This window comes from Actinia tenebrosa, unplaced genomic scaffold (assembly GCF_029948245.1).
Source record: "Actinia tenebrosa isolate PJP-AT-01 unplaced genomic scaffold, QUT_ActTen_1.0 PGA_scaffold17__23_contigs__length_9995812, whole genome shotgun sequence".
Taxonomy (NCBI): Eukaryota; Metazoa; Cnidaria; class Anthozoa; order Actiniaria; family Actiniidae; genus Actinia; species Actinia tenebrosa.
The window spans coordinates 427,315-445,207 of NW_028292577.1; the positions used below are offsets into that span (position 1 = coordinate 427,315).

At 34.6% G+C, this 17,893-nt stretch overlaps 1 protein-coding gene across 1 annotated transcript; it reads left to right on the top strand.

Moving 5' to 3' along the window:
* Positions 1–2,126: 2,126 nt before the first annotated feature.
* Positions 2,127–16,872, top strand: LOC116292669 (transmembrane channel-like protein 7). Its single transcript, XM_031700021.2, has 18 exons — positions 2,127–2,385; positions 2,492–2,705; positions 5,240–5,309; positions 5,504–5,585; positions 5,693–5,946; positions 6,423–6,565; positions 7,550–7,697; positions 8,086–8,250; positions 9,387–9,547; positions 10,290–10,395; positions 10,491–10,588; positions 10,801–10,905; positions 11,736–11,811; positions 12,397–12,527; positions 12,933–12,962; positions 13,329–13,463; positions 13,703–13,781; positions 14,922–16,872. Exons 1-18 carry the CDS (start codon positions 2,304–2,306, stop codon positions 15,069–15,071), a joined length of 2,229 nt encoding a protein of 742 aa, XP_031555881.1. The 5' UTR covers positions 2,127–2,303; the 3' UTR covers positions 15,072–16,872.
* The last annotated feature ends 1,021 nt before the right edge of the window (positions 16,873–17,893 follow it).

A 17,893-nucleotide genomic window follows, 5' to 3' on the forward strand; every position in this document is an offset into this window, starting at 1 on the left:
TACCTGATGAATAACTAGAAATGTATTCACATATTGATCTAACAAGACGAAATGTAGTCTCCCCCACAGCCGCTTTCAGTGTCGTCACGCAACGCTTTCTCCCCTGACTAGCGGCTGCTTACCCGAGCACAACATTCCTTTCCTATGAATTAACCAATCACGGCTCAGTTCTCGAAAACCAGGAACCATTCGCGCCATATGGAAAGCACGATGCGTCGAAGGCTTCGAAATAGCAGCTAAGAAATTTCGCATCAAACAGTTTAATGATCATCAAAAAGACGCTATACGAAAGATTTTACAAGAAAAACAAGATTTCTTTGAAAATCTGCCTACTGGATATGGGAAATCGCTCAAAGGAATAAAATATTGACGCTCTAGAGTATAGCCCAGTAATTTCTTTCGAGACAAGCTCGAGGACTTTTTGAATAACAGGACGTTAGAAGGTTGGCCATAAGATAACGCTTTAGCTAACGATTCGTGTTCACTTTTCACGACTTTTCTAACAGTGTGAACAAAACAAAACAACTTTTCTAACAGTATCAAATTGAGCTAATCCTCGCAGTATACGAGAAGTAAATACCAGAACTGTGAGCATTCAGAAGTTTACAATGAATAACCGCGGAAGTCAACGGTGTGACAGTGTCAGATTTAAAAGTTATCTAGCCTTTTTGTGATTTTCTTGAGCTTAACACCTTGTATTCGTTGTTTAAAATGTGATCTGCGCGGCTCATCTTCTTCGTTTATTAGAAATACTGTCACACTTTATATTCGAATTCAATCTCTTAAATCTTGTCTCATTTAACTTCCAAGAGTCTAAATTACGCTTTTTAAAAAAGTTTTCCAGTTTCTTTTTGCTTCTAATATTTTGGTACGAGCTCGATAGCAAGTACAAACTCGAATTCACTGTCGGCCGATTAAACAATGTCGATAGCTAAACTTATGAAAATATAAATATTTTCTTTCTTTATGAACAAAGAAAACACTTAGTTCCGTCTCCAATAATATTTTTTCTAGTATTAAACATTTAACAAGAACAAATTCAATTTTAATTTCTCAAAGATTTTCTCCAACTTCCACTCAAATGCGTCTTAGAATTATTTCTCTAGTCTCGCGAATGTTTACGAGTTGTCAAATTCGAAACGTTTTGATTGGTTCTTGAAACACAATGACACTTATCTAATTGGTTGAACACAAACAATAGGAAAGGAATGTTGTGCTCGGGTAAGCAGCCGCTAGTCAGGGGAGAAAGCGTTGCGTGACGACACTGAAAGCGGCTGTGGGGGAGACTAGACGAAATGACGTCTGAAAACAAAATATTTGAGCTAAATAAATATCCAGCAAAGCTCACTGGATATACGATAGACAAGATCTAGTTCGTTTGAAAAATCCTTCGCCAACAAACAACAACAACAAAAAAAAAACGACAAAAAAAAAAAAACAGAAGCAAAATAACTGTAATTGAGTATAGGAACATTGCTCATCCGTCCAGTCGTACTGTCAGTCCGCCCCCGAGCTCGAAGAGTTCGTTGTTGACGTCATTAAAAAGTTGCTCATCCGTCCAGTCGTACTGTCAGTCCGCCCCCGAGCTCGAAGAGTTCGTTGTTGACGTCATTAAAAAGTCACACACCAAAAATACACTGGACGTCCTTCGTTATCAAGTATTCTTACAACTCAGAAAATCGGTGGTTTTTTTACCTTGGGGTTTAGAAACCAAGTTGGTATAAACATTTTTTTAAGCAGGAGAACTTTTGCTGTCATTTTCAGCAAATTGTCGTCTATCGCTTTGGAATTAATTATGTAGCATGTCTGACCTTTTGAAGTTAACCTGAAAGTTTAGGAACAGCAATTTTCACGAAATCTTTAATAAAAAATTAATCTCTCCCAAAGAACTGCTCAGATTCTTTAGTAACGTCGCAATTACATTGCCTGCGGCCCTAAATCCACGATATAAAGAGTATTATTTAAACCTTTTGTTTTCTCATAATATTGTGAGGTCACCCTGGCGATATTTGTGTTTAAGTTCCACTTCCTTGAATATGACGTCAGTACGTGAAACCAATCATAATTCCTTTAAGATTTCGTTACTCGAATGGACCAATCAGAGACGCTGTTAGGTATGCAGATGACGACTAGATTGTTTAGTGTAGCGAGAAATAATGCACAAATTTCAATCATGCAGTTTTCTTCAACAAATTGATCCAACTTGATTATGTTTTGATCGTTTGGAAGCCAAATACTCATCCCCACGACCATAAGGTGTCGCAATTTGAATCGTTATTGGACGCCATGGGGCTAATATAGTTATGAAAAGTCGTATCGGACCCGAAGATCAGGACAACGCGATGGAACTCCAAACTATCACCACTGAAGATGATCCGTATAGCGGTGAGAAAAAAAACTTTTTATGGTCAAAATTTCAGCCTGATTTCTATTCATGATAAAAGAGATTTGATTTACTTTGCTAATTTGAGTGATTTTTATGATTTTTCAGTCGATCCTTACTCAATAGGCCAAGATGAAGGAACGAGTAGCATCAGCCGCAACCTCCCAAGCAGAGCCGCTAGTGCTCGACATGGGACAGTTAGAAAACGATCTATCCGACGAAAATCTATCCCAATGGTTGAGATGGAAGATAAAGATGAATTGAATGATTATGAAAGCGTCAAAGCAGTGGCTGCTCCGATGGAAAAGAGGCGAGAGTTGAAGTAAGTTTGATGAAGAACCGAGCTCTTCTTTGGCTTGCATTTCGTTGATTACCAACCCGTACAAGTTGATACTAGTAAATAACATATATATATTTTGTCTTTGAAACTTTGTTTTTAATCATTCATCCATTGATACTTGAAGCTACTTGTGGTGTAGAAAAATTTGATTATCGAGTTGTTTATAACAGAATATTTCGTTCGCTTGGGATAACTAGCTAGTTTTCATTTTATTCAATTTAAAGGCTAAACAGCTTTATATACTGTAAAGCTTAGTGAATTTGAACCATAGAAAACTCGTAGTGCGAGATATTTTGAATTCTTTTTAAGCTTACTTGTGAATTATTTATATGAATATTTCTAAGAATTTTAAGTACTTAGTAAAGTTACTTTTTATGAATTTCAAGTTTTGATATTTATTTTCTTCTTTTCTACTGAATTCAATTCTTTGTTTTATGGCACTGATGGACATATTTTTGACGTGTTTGCTTTCCAAAATATTATTTTGTCTCCTTTAAATTGGTAAACATTAAACAAGCAAAATCCCTAAATACTTTAGTATTAGATTTAATACATCTTGCAGGAGATAAAATAGCTAGAGTATAGTGAAGTTCATGACACAGGAGTTATACTTCAGCATTGGATTATAACATGCATCTTGCTGGTAGTTGCTCTCCAGTGCAAATAGAGTACAGTAACCTCAAAGTACAAACCAGGAGATTGTCTATGAGATAGAGGGTCACCTTCAGTTTTCTGTGTATTGTTTTCAGAGGTCACATAGACTGGAGATTTCATGACATTTAAATTCATTGGATGCATTAAATTTCATTTGACCCATTAGATTTCTGATATTTAAGGAAAGTGGTTAGAATTGCCCTTCATGACAGCAGATGGTGGTTTTATTCATTGGGGTACCTGTGGTCACAGTTGATTTTCCCAACCATCTATATTATCCATCCATTTGTTTATAAATCACCATTTACAAATTCAAACAATGCCTCTGTGTTCCTCGATTACAGACTCATTTACTCAGGTGTATGTAGTCTCATTTCAGCATCCAAACACATTCACAAATACCAATCAATTTGTTAATGAGTTTTCAGAAATCCTAGGTTTTGTGCACCCACCTTCTAAACATATCAAGATGCTTTTGTTTGTGTGAGTAAATATGAGGCATACTAGCTGTGACATGTAGCCAAAAAACTTAAGGCCAAAGATAAATACTAATGTAGATTGAAATGCCTTTAAGAGCAAAATATTAATTATCAAGGAAGACAGATAAGACATTTGTAAATATTGATGTCTAGCTTTATCTGTCATTATCTTGATAGGAAATATATTTTTTGATGTAGCCAAAATCATATATTGAAAAATATGGACTTTTGATTTTAAAAAATCACGATCACCTGCAAAGAATTATTTCACCCAAAATTCATTTATGACAATTATTGATATAAATATAAATTAATTTATAATGATAATAATTTATAATCTAGTCTAAAGCCAGAATTGTATTTTGAAAGCTTAATTTACTGAATCAAATATTCTTATTGTCAAACTTTCACTTTTTAAAATATTTCATTTTATTGCTTTCAGCCTTTAGTTTATAAGTACTTTGATCTTTAGATTGTTTTAATCTATCCAATATCAAAAATATCTAAGGCTCAGTCAAACGTCAAACTTCACATGAGCCAAACCAAATTGAAACAATGGATAACAAGGCAAACTTCTTTGATGTCATTAGGCTCGGCTCGTGTGAAGTTTGACATTCTACCTGAGCCTTAGAAATTTTTTATATTGGATAAATTAAAACAATTTTAAAGATGACTGTATAAAATTGCTGTTGTCAAAATGAAATGCATCTTATCAATATCTTGGTTCTTCATCATTCTATAGGGCTTATATCTGGACATCTAAATTATTACCCATACGAACCACAGCATCCATTAATTTCTTTATCTAGGCTAGTGGAATCAAAATTTCTCAAAGGATTGTTTTTACGGGTCTTCTCAAACTAGTTAATAATTCATGAGGAGAAAACAAAAAAATTATTAGTGTGAAAGAGGTTTGACAATGTGTTCTTATTTAGCATAATATTTGTGCAAGTAATTCTTGGAATTTCTCCAAAGTTCAAAAATAGTTTGAGAAGTATTATCAAGCACTTGAAAGAGTGTTTCATTCTCTTATCCAAACACCTCAATCTTAGTTAAAAATTCCTAACTCTATCTGGTCAGAGTTAATGAAATTAATTTATTAACTATGGTCTGGTTAAAGGTACTTAACATTGAGTTGCGAATTTTAGATTGCTGCAACTTACAAACATGAGAGATGGTTAGTATGAGGTGTAGGCACTGAGGGTGGTCACTGCCAGGGTTTCTTTATGTTTAGCCTATGGCTATTACAGCTGTCTTTTACCAATTTTATGTATTTTTGTTGTTTAGTGTATGTAACTTTGCTGAATTTTGGTACTGATTATTGGATATTCATTCATTCATTCATTCAATCATTCATTCATTCATTTGCTTGTTTTATTTCAGGAGGCATCAACATCAACAACAAGCCAGACACATATCTTGCTGGAAAGCGTTCAAACTTGGGACAGCAATGGTGAATATTTTAAAAAAACTATCAATTGACAATATTCTATTACTGTCTTCATTTCATATTCAAGATAATTCTAAATTTTTAGAGTACATTATTTTCACCTGGGGGGGGGACTTTTTCAACAGTTTTGTTTCTTGCTGTCATTACTGTATTATCATGAAGGATTTTTGTAATAACATTTTTGTTGTTTTATCCAGCAATGGAAGAGATTCTCTGCAGGCATCAAGGAATTCTTTCAAGATATTGAGCTTTGGAAAGGTCATTTAAAACAAGTAGAAGGTGAGTGATAAGTACTCAGAGTCAGTACTCAGATGATGATGGTTACGGGAAACCATAAAGCTTTATAATCTAAGTAATAATGCTGATGATAATCTTAACTTCCCTAGGTCGTTTTGGCAATGGAGTGTTGTCATATTTTCTTTTTCTGAAGTGGCTCATGTTCCTCAATTTATTCCTTTTTGTCCTGGTGTTTTCGTTCACTGGTATTCCTACCCTGATCCAACATTACCAACCACCTACATATACCAATGCAAGCACTACTGTTCATCGTACAAATAGCTGTATATTTGGTTATCCAGAGGACCGGTATATCAAAGAGGACAAGATAGATGATATGATTGTTGATTTTATTACAGGCCAGGTATGAAATAAGTTATTAAGTAAGTATAGTAATAAATAAGTTAGTAAGAGTCTGAAGAAAGGAATACAGACTTAAATTGTGACCTTTGTAGGCAAAGCCATAGACATTTTGAGGCTTGACTGTGACAGGTTTTTTGGCTTGAAAACCCCTGTCAGTAACATTCATAAAATAAATGGACTACTTTGACGATACAATGGCCATCTTGCCAGGGGTAAAAACAAAACAAAGACCATGGAAAATATATAGAGTTTCGCGTGTGTTTGTCTTTCTTTTATGAGTAAAGTGCTCAAAGTGTTGTCTTAAATCCAACTTTTGTTGTACCCTCTCGTTGTGAGCTTTTCATTTAAATTGACATTATTAGTACCACAAAGCTTTATTTGTCCCCAAGATGTCCCATAATGCCTTGCAATCCAAGATATCACAACCATGTTGACAAAGTAGTTCATTGACTGTACATTTTATACATTTGTTTTAAGGGCTGGATCAACACTACCATCATGTTCTACAGCAATTATCCAAGCACAAATCTCAACCTTGATTTCAGTTACAATTTGCCTCTGGCATACCTGATTGTTGGTGGGGCATATTTCTTTATCAGTCTGCTTCTCATGATTAAAAAGTATGTATTTGTGTTCATTCCTTTGATGGTGGCTTTTGTTGCAAAATATTTTTGTCATCCCTGACAAGGAACAGCACACAATGCAAATATTGGATTGAATCATTTAATACACCTTTTTACAGTTCCATTCAGTGGCCATGAATAATAGTTCCTAGCCGAGGCTGGAGTTACCGCGCATGATAAACTGCAGTTTTGCTATGCGCAGAAACCCCAGCCTCGGCTAGGAACTATCATTCGTGGTCCCTGAATGAAACTGTAAAATGGAGTATTTTGCAAAGAAAGTGCGTGATACAGGAAAATACTATGAATGATATGAGACTTCAGCACTGCTTATCTGCTTGTGATCGGGTACGATAGAGTTTAGAGGGAGTTTGAGCATTTCTTTGCATAATTAAATGATAAAAAACCTTATAAATCAGCTAAGCATCTGTTACGGCTGTGCATTTTTACTCGTCGCTTGTATTTTGAAAAAATAATATAATAATATTTTCATAAAAATACACAGCCCTATCAGATGCTTAGCCGACTGACAACCTTTACTAAGGTAGCGAGTCTCTTGTGTGCAGTCACATGCATAAACATGCTTGGATTGACAAAACTTGAGGGAAGCATTTCACTAGTGTACACTCCATGGTTCTGACTCAGACAATAGTTAACCAATCACTGACTTTGCAGCAGCTTTCCCAGTGGAGTTAAAATTTATCTGAAAGAGTATTACAAGGCTTAAGAGGCAATTTTATTTTAGTTTCACAGGACAGAAAACTATTCAAATGTATAGTCAATTTTTCGTGATCAGAGTTTTAAAATCTAAGATATTCCAGTTAATTCGTTGAGCTTATGAGACATAGCAATGTAACTAAGGGGAGTTGGGACCATGAATACCCATAGCATAGCGAGCCAAATAAAAAAGTATATAAATAGGATATGAATAACAAAATGAAAAAATTTAATTTTTTTGAATATATGTTTTTCTGTTTCATTCAGTTTGACAAAAAGTTTTCAAGAAAGTTACATCGAAGGTGGAAACAAATTTTATTCCTACTGTAACAAAGTTTTTGCAGCCTGGGACTATTGCATCAGTGAAGAAAACACTGCAAATGTTAAATGCCAGAATATTGTTCAGGACATCAATGTAAGTAAGAAGCACTGTCTTATGATTGAGAGCTTGCGATAACAGCCAATCAGTCGTCAGTCATGATCACCAGCCAAATTAGTTTTAGCTTGGTTATACCTCATTTCTGGCTCAAATTCTCTGGTCAAAATGACCAGCAAGGCAAAGATTTGGCCAGACAGTAAACAATTCTTGCCAAACTTCGTCATATGAGTGGCAGTTATTTATTAAAACCCCTGTTGTTCTAATAGACTTTACCATGATTTCAGATTGACCATGTACCATTTCCTAGAGTATTATAATTCTTTGTTTAACAGTGTTGTGCTTGAGAAGAAACATGAATATGGATACAACTCAAACAATGAATGGGGAGGCATAACTTTTTTTCTTTTTTCTTCTCGTACTTAAGGCTGAATTAGCTGAAGAAGACCGACTTGAGAAAGTACAAGCACGTACCAAATCAAGAAAAGCTGCACTCTATTCTATAAGAGTTTTGGTATCTGTGTTGGTAATTGCAATTCTGGTGGGAGCAATCTATGCCATTATTTATACAGTTGAAGTTTCTACTAACCCAGTAAGTATTTGGATATTATTTGGTCTTTGGAGTGAGAGAATTATTAAGAGCAAGGTGGAGCAGATTGAATATGAGTGGGAAAAGTTATAGCAATAGACCTTTTCGGCTCTGACGTAATGTTTTCCCATTTTAGACCGAGTGTTATTCCCTAGAGTATCAGTTCTTTGTTTAAGGTTTGCGCTCGATTGCACATGAGAAGACACATGAATATGGATACGGCTCAAACAAAGAATCTTATTCTCAAGGGAAAGACATGTGGTCTGAAATGGGAAAACATTACCCCAAGCCGAAGAGGTCTATTAACCCTTTTCAAGATTAGCTTGAATGGGATTGATTTTTTGTTCATTTAAGTTGGTTGAGCACCGGACTATTATGTAGGAGTTTAGACTGTTGGGAGGGCGTTGTTATTATTATTATTATCACTATTGCTATTGTTATTGCTAAAATTATTTTTTATTATTGATATTATTATTATCAATATTATTATTAATATTGTTATTATCATTATTATTATTATTATTAATGTTGTTCGTAAAAATCGTAAATATGCCAAGCTCGTAAATGAGCATAGTAATCAATTCACAAAAGTAAAATTTATCAACTTATCAGTCAGTACTTTAGGTGTTTTTGCAAAGGAATCATCTGATTTCCTTACTATTTTAAACGAATTAGGATTGAAAGCAAAACAACAAAAATATTTAGTAAGAAAAATAACCGAAATAGTCATCCGATCTACCTATTATATTTTTTGCAGCAGAAATAAGGAATGGCTCGATCCAGAACCCTTAAAGTATTAGACCCCCCTCTTTGAATTGATTTTTTTTTCTTTTTCTTTCTCGTATTTTATTCTTATCACTTTTTTTTAATCTTTATAAATATTATATATATATATATATATATGTATTTTTTTTTCTCAGCTTTCTCGTTCCGAAGTATGTATATGTGTATGTATGTGTCCAAGTAGTCAATTGTAAATTACCTAATGATAGTGAGATTTACAATAATTGTTAATGTTAAAGATATAAAAATGAAATAAAGTTTCCATTATTATTATTATTATTATTATTATTATTATTATTATACATCCACCATACTTGAAAAACATATTAACAAGCAATGGCAATTTTCTTTGACAGACATATCAGAAAGACAAGTCCAACATAGTGAAGACCATCATCAGATCAGCACCATCATTAACCATCACTGTTCTCAACTTGCTGCTTCCACCTTTCTTCCAAATCCTCTCTCAAGTAGAGGAATGGAGTCCTAGGTTTGAAGTTGCTTTGAATCTATGGAGGTAAGAACATTGTATATCACAGTCTCAGACCCCTAAACTCTTCACTTTAATAGGCCCATTGCAGTTAACAGTCACATGTCTTTACTGGTGAGCAAAATTTTTTATTTTATTTGAAATTGGTAATTCTTTTTAGCTACTTGTAAAGAACTGAATAAACGATGTGTAACCAGAGTGTCACAAAATGCAGTTTTATTACGATCTCTCGAAACAGGTTGTAGAAAGTTTGTTTGCTCACCAGTATATTTCACCCATGGGAATCAAGATGTTCATTCATTTGCTCTCAGTGAATTAATCAGCATGTGATTACTGAGCTGCAAAGGGCCTATTAGTTTATGTTAATGAGACTAAGTATACGAATTATTAAAGACTTGAATATAGAGTTTTGTGTGCTGTGATTGGTTGAACAACTAAATATTATGAGGTGATAACCACTTGTTGTGAGCAGTGATTATGAGGTTCCCCAAAATTTGCCAAAGCATAGTAATACTAAAACGTTTTTTAATCCTTAATTTTGTCGTTTCTCTAATATGAATATTCACCAATATTCTCTTTGCCTTCAGTGATTAATTGTTAAATATCAATTACTTCTAAAAAATGGTGAAGGGTTCTTAGTCTTATCCATACTAGTTATTGGTGACTCTCTGCAGTCCTTGTATTAGTAAAGTTTTTAACTGGAAGGTGTGTTTTTTTCTTTTCCGAAACAAGACAGAAAATTTCAATCGATATTAAATATTTCCAACAGGACTGTACTGTTGAGGCTGGCCTCTGTAGCTGTTCTTATGATAACACTTTATGCCGAAGTTGGAAATCGATGTAACGTATTAGACAGATCTGTTTGCTGTCAAAAGGCAAGTCAAAAGTATTGCAATACATTAGTGAGCAGTTCATTTGTAGCATTTTTCCCGTGCTTAACTACAATTATTATTGATGTTTTGTCTATCAGAGTTGGGAAAATGAGATAGCATCTCAAATGTATATGCTCATATGGATTGACCTCTTTGTTGTCATCTTGACAACTGCTGTCTTGGAAACAGTGAAAAAGTAAGTATTACTTGCATTGCATGTTGCTTGTGTTGGATTTAAAAAGCACCACATCTTTAACAGCAACTACTTCTCTTGCCGTAACTTTCCTCCTCCATGTAATTTGGGGTTTAAAGGTTGCTGAGGGATAGACATTTTCTGTTGTGCCCAGTACACTACCCTATAGCATTCAATTACAGAATTAACAGAAGCAATTCATTTATTTTTCTCAGGTTACTGCACAAACACACCAAGCTGTTCAGGAAACTTAATTTAATGCCAGAGTTTCAGATCCCAAAGAATGTATTGGACTTAGTGTATGGCCAGTGCCTTATCTGGTAATTACCTGACTTTCAAATATTTATAGTTCACTAACTCTCCTTAGTCACTGTTGCTATGTCACACAAGCTTGACGAGTTAGCTAGAATATCTCTCAGAATTTAAAACTCGGGAAAATGGATCATGAATTGTTTCGATTATTTATTATCCTGTGAACATAAAATAACATTACATGGTACTCCCACATATGGACTATATGGGGATGATCCGCTGAACAGGGTATGGTTTTTCAAGCTTCTTGTCATAAACAGGGTATGCAATTTCACTCAAGTTCCAAGTTCTTCCTGAGTTTCCTGTCATATTCAGGGTTTCTACTTTCGTATTGACCAAAACTGGTTATTATAGTCGTAAAAAAACGATACGCAAGATGACATGATAATTGAAACAGGAACTTAGTGCAATTAATTATATCTTTTGTCATAAACAGGGTCTACAAATTTGAGCTTTTTTGTCATAAACAGGGTACCCCTTTCAGAATCCCAGCAGAACACCCCTACCCAAATCCTGCCAGAGTACCCCTCGGGCCTTGAAGTACTCTTTAAAACAGAAACTGTGTAGTTGTTTGTGGGACTAGACTTTATTTCAACTGCCAGGGAAAACTTCTGCAACAGTGATTGGTTTGCCGTTGTCTGAGTCAGAACTATGACTTAATAATGACAATGATTAGTGGTTCAATAGGTACTGATCATAAAATGACCTACTCCTCCCCTGACAAGCAGTTTTAAAATTTCCCAATGACACCTGACAACATAAAAAATGTGTGCTCTACAAGAAAAGCCTTCCACTTACAGAATGATGCTAAAATTCTCTCCTTAACTGTATTCTTTAGGATTGGAGCTTTCTTTAGCCCACTCATTCCAGCCATGGGAGTGGTCAAACTCTTTATTACATTTTATTTGAAAAAGGTATATTAGAATTTAAGTTATTTGAAATTGTTCAATTCCCTATTAGATTGAGATAACTCCTTCCCATTCTACCAATACTACATTATTTTATTATTACCATATTTTTTAAAGCAATGGCTTTAAGTAGAGGTTTGATCTGTGAGATAGCCATGCCCTGACTTTGATTAGCACAGAGGTCATTTCAGGGTACAAGAATAAAATTTGAACTACGTTATGAACACATCGAGTCCAGCATCTACTTGGAATCATTGATTCCTGGTCACTCCGACAAGTTATTTTGAGAAAGGTCTATTATGGCTTACTATCAATCACATGACTTTTTGGAGTTGACTGGGGGGCAAACAAGCGGTTGACTGGGGGGCAACTAGTGGATGCTAGTCAAAACATATCAAAATAAGTCCTCGAACTATTGTATTTGACTATTTTCACAACTTCAAACCAGAAAACAAGAGATCAAAACAACCTCCAGGATTCTACAAGCCATCAAAAAGAGCTATTACTGGAAGTGACATCTATTGATAGCAACCTATTGTTAGAAGATATTATCAATGTTTTCTTGACATTTGTGTGACACATTTTTTGCAGGTCAGTTTGATATACAACAACAAACCATCCAACAAGCCCTACCAGGGTGCAAGGTCAAACTACCTGTTCACTGTCCTACTCCTTATTACCTTCTTCATGTGCTTGGTGGCAGTCGGATGGGGAATTACCAAGTAAGTTGTAAAACTGTTATTTCACAAGGCAAAAGATTATACCTAAAAAAGATGATTTCATGATTGTGCCTAGTCTGCATAGCCAGGCGTTCCTTGTGGGTGGGGTAGGGGAGAGGTGTCTGGGAAGATTTGGATAGCGAGAGAGAAAAAGAACGGAATGCCTGCCAGCAACCCTTGTGAGCTAATTTGTTCCCCAAAAAAATTATCACTTCTTTTTTGTTGTTGTAGTTGTTTTTGGTGTTGATAGTTGTCATTTGCTGCTATTTACTTTGTTGTTTAATTAGCTTATTATTGGCACTTGTTCGATTTATTTGTTACATTAAATACAATTTGTATTTTTCTAAAAACGTTCCATACTCAGATTTCAAGATTATAAATATTATAACTATTTTTCCCTTTCTCTAGGGTTCGGCCATCATGCCATGGACCTTTCCTGTAAGTCCTTCATCTTGTTATGAGTTACTTACCTACTATGTCCACAGTCTTGTGTTAATGCAAATGCTTCCACCCCTTATTCAAAGAAATTAGTTTACAAAGTTCCACAAAACAAGTTTAAAAAAAAAGATAAATAAATTTGATTTCCCAACAAATTTTCTTTCCTTATCCCCAAAATCACTTGAGTGAAGACCAAACAATGGTTTCAAGTTGAGGTTGGACCTGATGTGTTTATACATTTACTGTATTTTTTGAAATCCTCAACTTGGAGTCATTGTTTTGTGGGCACTCATTTTAAGCGAATTAGAAAAAGCTCTACTAACCCTAAAATATTATTAATTTACCTGTTTGTTTTTATCTGCTTAGCAATCAATACTGTGATGAAAAGGAAATCATTAATACTTTGTCAGACGTGATTAACACATGGCCAGCTGGTATCAGAGAAATCATTAACTACATCAGTACAGCGGCATTCATCTTTCCAGGCCTTATGGTCTTCTTGTAAGCTGTCTTTGTTGTTAGAAAGTTTGACATTTTTCAGTTGTCTCTCTTCTCTTTTCCCCTCCTATCCTTGTTATTCCCTTTCTCTTCTCTCCATATTTTCTCTCATTTTCTTTCTTCTCTAATTCACTCTCACTCTCCTCTCCTTCATTTCTTTTTCCTTACTCTTTTTTTTCCCCGTATCTATTCCCTTTCATTTCCCCCTTTCTTTCTAACATGTTTCTCACCTTTCATTGCAGTTTGCTCATCTATTACTTCCGTTCAATGATTAAAGTCCATCTTCAAATGATTGAGATGCTAAAGGATCAGTTGGTTTTGGTAAGTTGCTTGTCCCAAGTTTTTGTATTTCCTTGAGTATTATCTGCAAAGAAGGGAATAAAACTCAAGAGGATGATGACATGTGGTCTAAAATCTGGTTAACAGGCCATTTGCACTTACAGATCATGTGACCCTGCCCCCTAACTCAACCTGTTGTTTAAAAATGAACATCAAGAAATAAAAAAAACACCTTGATATTAAGTAAGGCAAGGTTTCAGCTCATAATATCGACCATAGGAGAAATAGAGGATATTACATGGGCGCGCGGAGATACGAAATTTATCTTCGAGTGTTGAAAAGATCTCTCACAAATGAGCGCCCATGTATCGTATCTTCAAGCGCCCATGTAATATTCTGTTTATTATATAATTATCAATGACAGTATGTTTTGGCTTTTTCAGGCAATTCTTTCCGCGTATTTTTGAATAGCCATCGCAATGGTGTTATTTTCACACGTGAAAATAACATGTTATTTTCACGTGTGAAGATATCAATTTTTCAAAATAGAGAAAAATAGATATTTCATCGGTAATTATATAATAAATAACATTAATAAACATAAAATGAAATATCTTATAAGAATGTTTTTGAAAAAATGTGATGGATGGCAAAGTTTGTAAAAGTCTCTCACAGGAATTCTGTTCTAGCCAAACTGGAGAGGCTGTCCGCAACAACGAAACTAGTTTTTTAAAGGCTAAAATACACATAGTTCGTATAAGACAATAATATATTAAGAAAGTGAGAATTCACTAGTTTAAATTTATGACGATTGAAATTCTGAGAGCAACACAGTTTGAAGGCCAATACAGTGAATTTTTAAAAATTGAACTTATTTGTTATGGTGCAATGTTTGCCCATAGGCCATTCATCATTTTCTTGAAAATAAGATTCTTTGTTTGAATTATATCCATATTCATGTGTCTTCTTGCGCAACCATTAAACAAAGAAATGATACTCTATGGAATGATATGTGGTTTGTAGTAGGAAAACATTTACTATGCTCATAGAACTATTTTTCATGACAGTAAAATGTTGATATAATTTATTTTGTCCGGCTTCAAGCTGCATTGGGAATATGCATCTATAGGGTTCTGTTGAGAATATCTATAACACTCCTTTTGTTTGTTTTATTTTATATAGGAGGGCCGTGACAAGAGGTACTTGATGGAAAAACTAATAATGGCTGGTAAAAGAGATGCGGCAAATGAGGATGAGGATGGAAATGCATCTGGAGTCACGAGAGAAACACAGGTCCAGCCTGGTCGGAATTCTGGGAATTTAAATTTCTGAATGTGTTACGATGTCTGACAACACCCATCCAAAGGTTCTTACTTATAAAGAGTGGGATTTTTTTTTATAATCTGTTTATACAACCAATAGACCTTTCCTGAATTTGCTTGACTGACCACGAAACAATGGTTTGAAGTCGAGACTGAACTTGATTCTTTTATTGATCAAGTTCAACCTCGACTTGAAACCATTGTTTTGTGATCAGTCAAGCGAATTCGGGAAAATCCTATTTAAATTGAATTGCATATATTGGTCAATAATCATTGTATGGTTAAGCACACATATTGATATAAGTCAGCTCTGGGTGGGGGTGATTGGATGTGGGGATTTTAGGCCACCCAGTATTTTAAAATAGCAAAAACAACTTAAACATTGTAGCAATAGAGATTTGCATGATCACGTGCTGTCAGTCATGTTAGATGGGGAAATTGAATAATTTATTTCTTGTGTGTGTAAAATGAATGTTACATAAGGGTTTTTTTGTACATTTATGTATAAATCTTTAAATCATGTATGATTTTTTCACTCATCATGACTGTTGTCATGCAATGCCTAAAATGTCTATAAGCCCTACCCTACCCCCTCCCTCCTCAATCAAAACTGGTCTGAAGTTCTCAATAGATGTTATGTAAAGTGTGTAAACTTTTATAGCCAAACTATGACACTATAAAGTGAAAGTTATTGTTATGCTTATCAGCATATGATAGCTCTATGGGTTACCAATAGAAAAAGAATTTTGCATTTGTGTTTTTTTCTAGAATGTTTTAGCAAACAGGTGCAAAGAAAACTCTGAGAGTGACAAGGGAACTAGTTTTTGCATTTAGCTAATTACAGAGGATCCTAGGGATTGAAAATCTCAACCAAACTTCTCTTTATGTAGAGATAGAAACTTTTGAGGTTTTTACAACTACTATTCCTTAACAACTATATATGTGTATTTATACATGTTTAGGGATCAGCAATTTTAAAAACCTTAGTTTCTGTTATTGAACATTTCATTTTATTTTATTGAAGAAAGGTTCCTCCTAGTCAGGAGAAAGGTGTGCAAGAACATGGCACATTTATATAGCTCCTTTATTTCTTGGCCTTCCACAGACACCACCATCTCCCCCCAAACACACACACACACACTGGTCTATCGGCGGTGGCAATCAACGCAGTCCCAAAGCAAGCATTGCACCATTTATGCATAAGAGGGTGACTGTTTAATAATAGACATTCGTAGTTTCAAAGTATAATTTAAGGTTAGAACTAATAGTTCCAAAACATATTTATTTGTGTTGTCGCACATCATGTTATATCTTATTAGAATCATTTGCTAAACTATTAAGTTATCATTAGAATTACAAGTTATCAGTATTTAAGTTTACCATATAGATTACAGTTAAAAATGGTCATACACTTTGTTAAGAATATCAGTGAACCTTAAGGAAAAGCAATAGCATATGTTGCATTATTACCATTGTTTTCATTGCTATGTGCTGATCGAGACAACAGTCACGACAGAGAAGTCTTGCAATAAACTACTGTCAATCAGTGCCTTTACATACTCTAATTTATGCCCGATTTCCATGTCGCAACTGTTGTCTCGTGTGGCAATGAACCTTGGTCACCTTAGAATAATTCTTGTGGCAGTGGTGTTTATTATTTGGTTTGGTTGGTCAAAATATTCACAAGTAACACTGAAGAAGTTACTCCAAATTATTTGCTCAATATTACTCATACTCTAGTCTTTTATGATTCAAATGATTTTGGATAACATGATGATTTTTTAACTTTCAATAAATATTTTTGTAGCTGATTTAGATTATCTATGATTGCTTGTTATGATTATTGGTTTGTGATTGATTTAATAGTTAATTTATTAACTATTATTAAAGAGTTATAATGCTTACCATATTTCTATTGAATTATAGTGCAACAGTTGACGTCGACCTTGGAACTATGATATGTGTATAGATTAATAACTGGTAAATTCAAATGTTTCCTCTCTCCCCCCCCCCCCCCCCCCCCCCCAAACCTCCACTGCGGAATCCCCCCCCCCCCCCCATAGAGGGGAGTTGATGTCAAAATAATATCTGTGCTCAGGGTTAGAGTTAAGTTGCCCTCAAATAGAGTGCAAACAATATATCCATGAAACACTAATTACTAAATTGTTCAAAATAGTGCTAGTTAAACAAAAGAAAACAATATAATTAGCATAAAATAGCGTTAGTTAGTATTACTAATATTTCACGGATATATTGTTTGCACACTAGTGAGAAGAGATGTTAAATTTAAGGTATCTTTAGCAGTTATCTCTATGGAAAAAAATACTGAAGAAAAAACAACATGCCAAGAGAATGAGATTTTATTTCACTTGGTTTCAGTTTCTGAATGGTTTTGAGAAGTCTATGCCATTGTGTTTAGTAAGAATTCTTGAATTTCATTGACCTTGACTTTTTAATGAAGGTCAACTTGGCTGGTACTGAGCATTGGGGTAGTTAGATCCTATATCTGACATGCTCGTATTTTATCAGCAAACTTTGTCTTGCTGCCAAAAACAATAATATAACAAAACAATGCACTATTAATATTAATTATATTTACTTGTTAATGAGTCAGAATAGCCTTTTAGAACATGGCATATACAGGACTCACCCCCCCCCCCCCCCCCCCCAATTTAAAAAAAAACTATTTGCACTGACAAATCTGTTGCCCTCCTGTCATGCTGAACAAATTTCCCCTTCCCTCCCCTCCCCTTACCAATTTCACAAACATTAATCTGTCGAAAAAATCGGGATTGCATTTACATTGCTTCTTCTAAAGGCTATTCTTGCACT

Coding starts and splice junctions, on each gene's coding strand:
- LOC116292669 (XM_031700021.2), top strand. CDS start 2,304: ATGAAAAGTCGTATCGGACCCGAAGATCAGGACAACGCGATGGAACTC. Junction 2,706..5,239: donor GAAAAGAGGCGAGAGTTGAA/GTAAGTTTGATG, acceptor GTTTTATTTCAG/GAGGCATCAACATCAACAAC. Junction 9,548..10,289: donor GTTGCTTTGAATCTATGGAG/GTAAGAACATTG, acceptor TATTTCCAACAG/GACTGTACTGTTGAGGCTGG.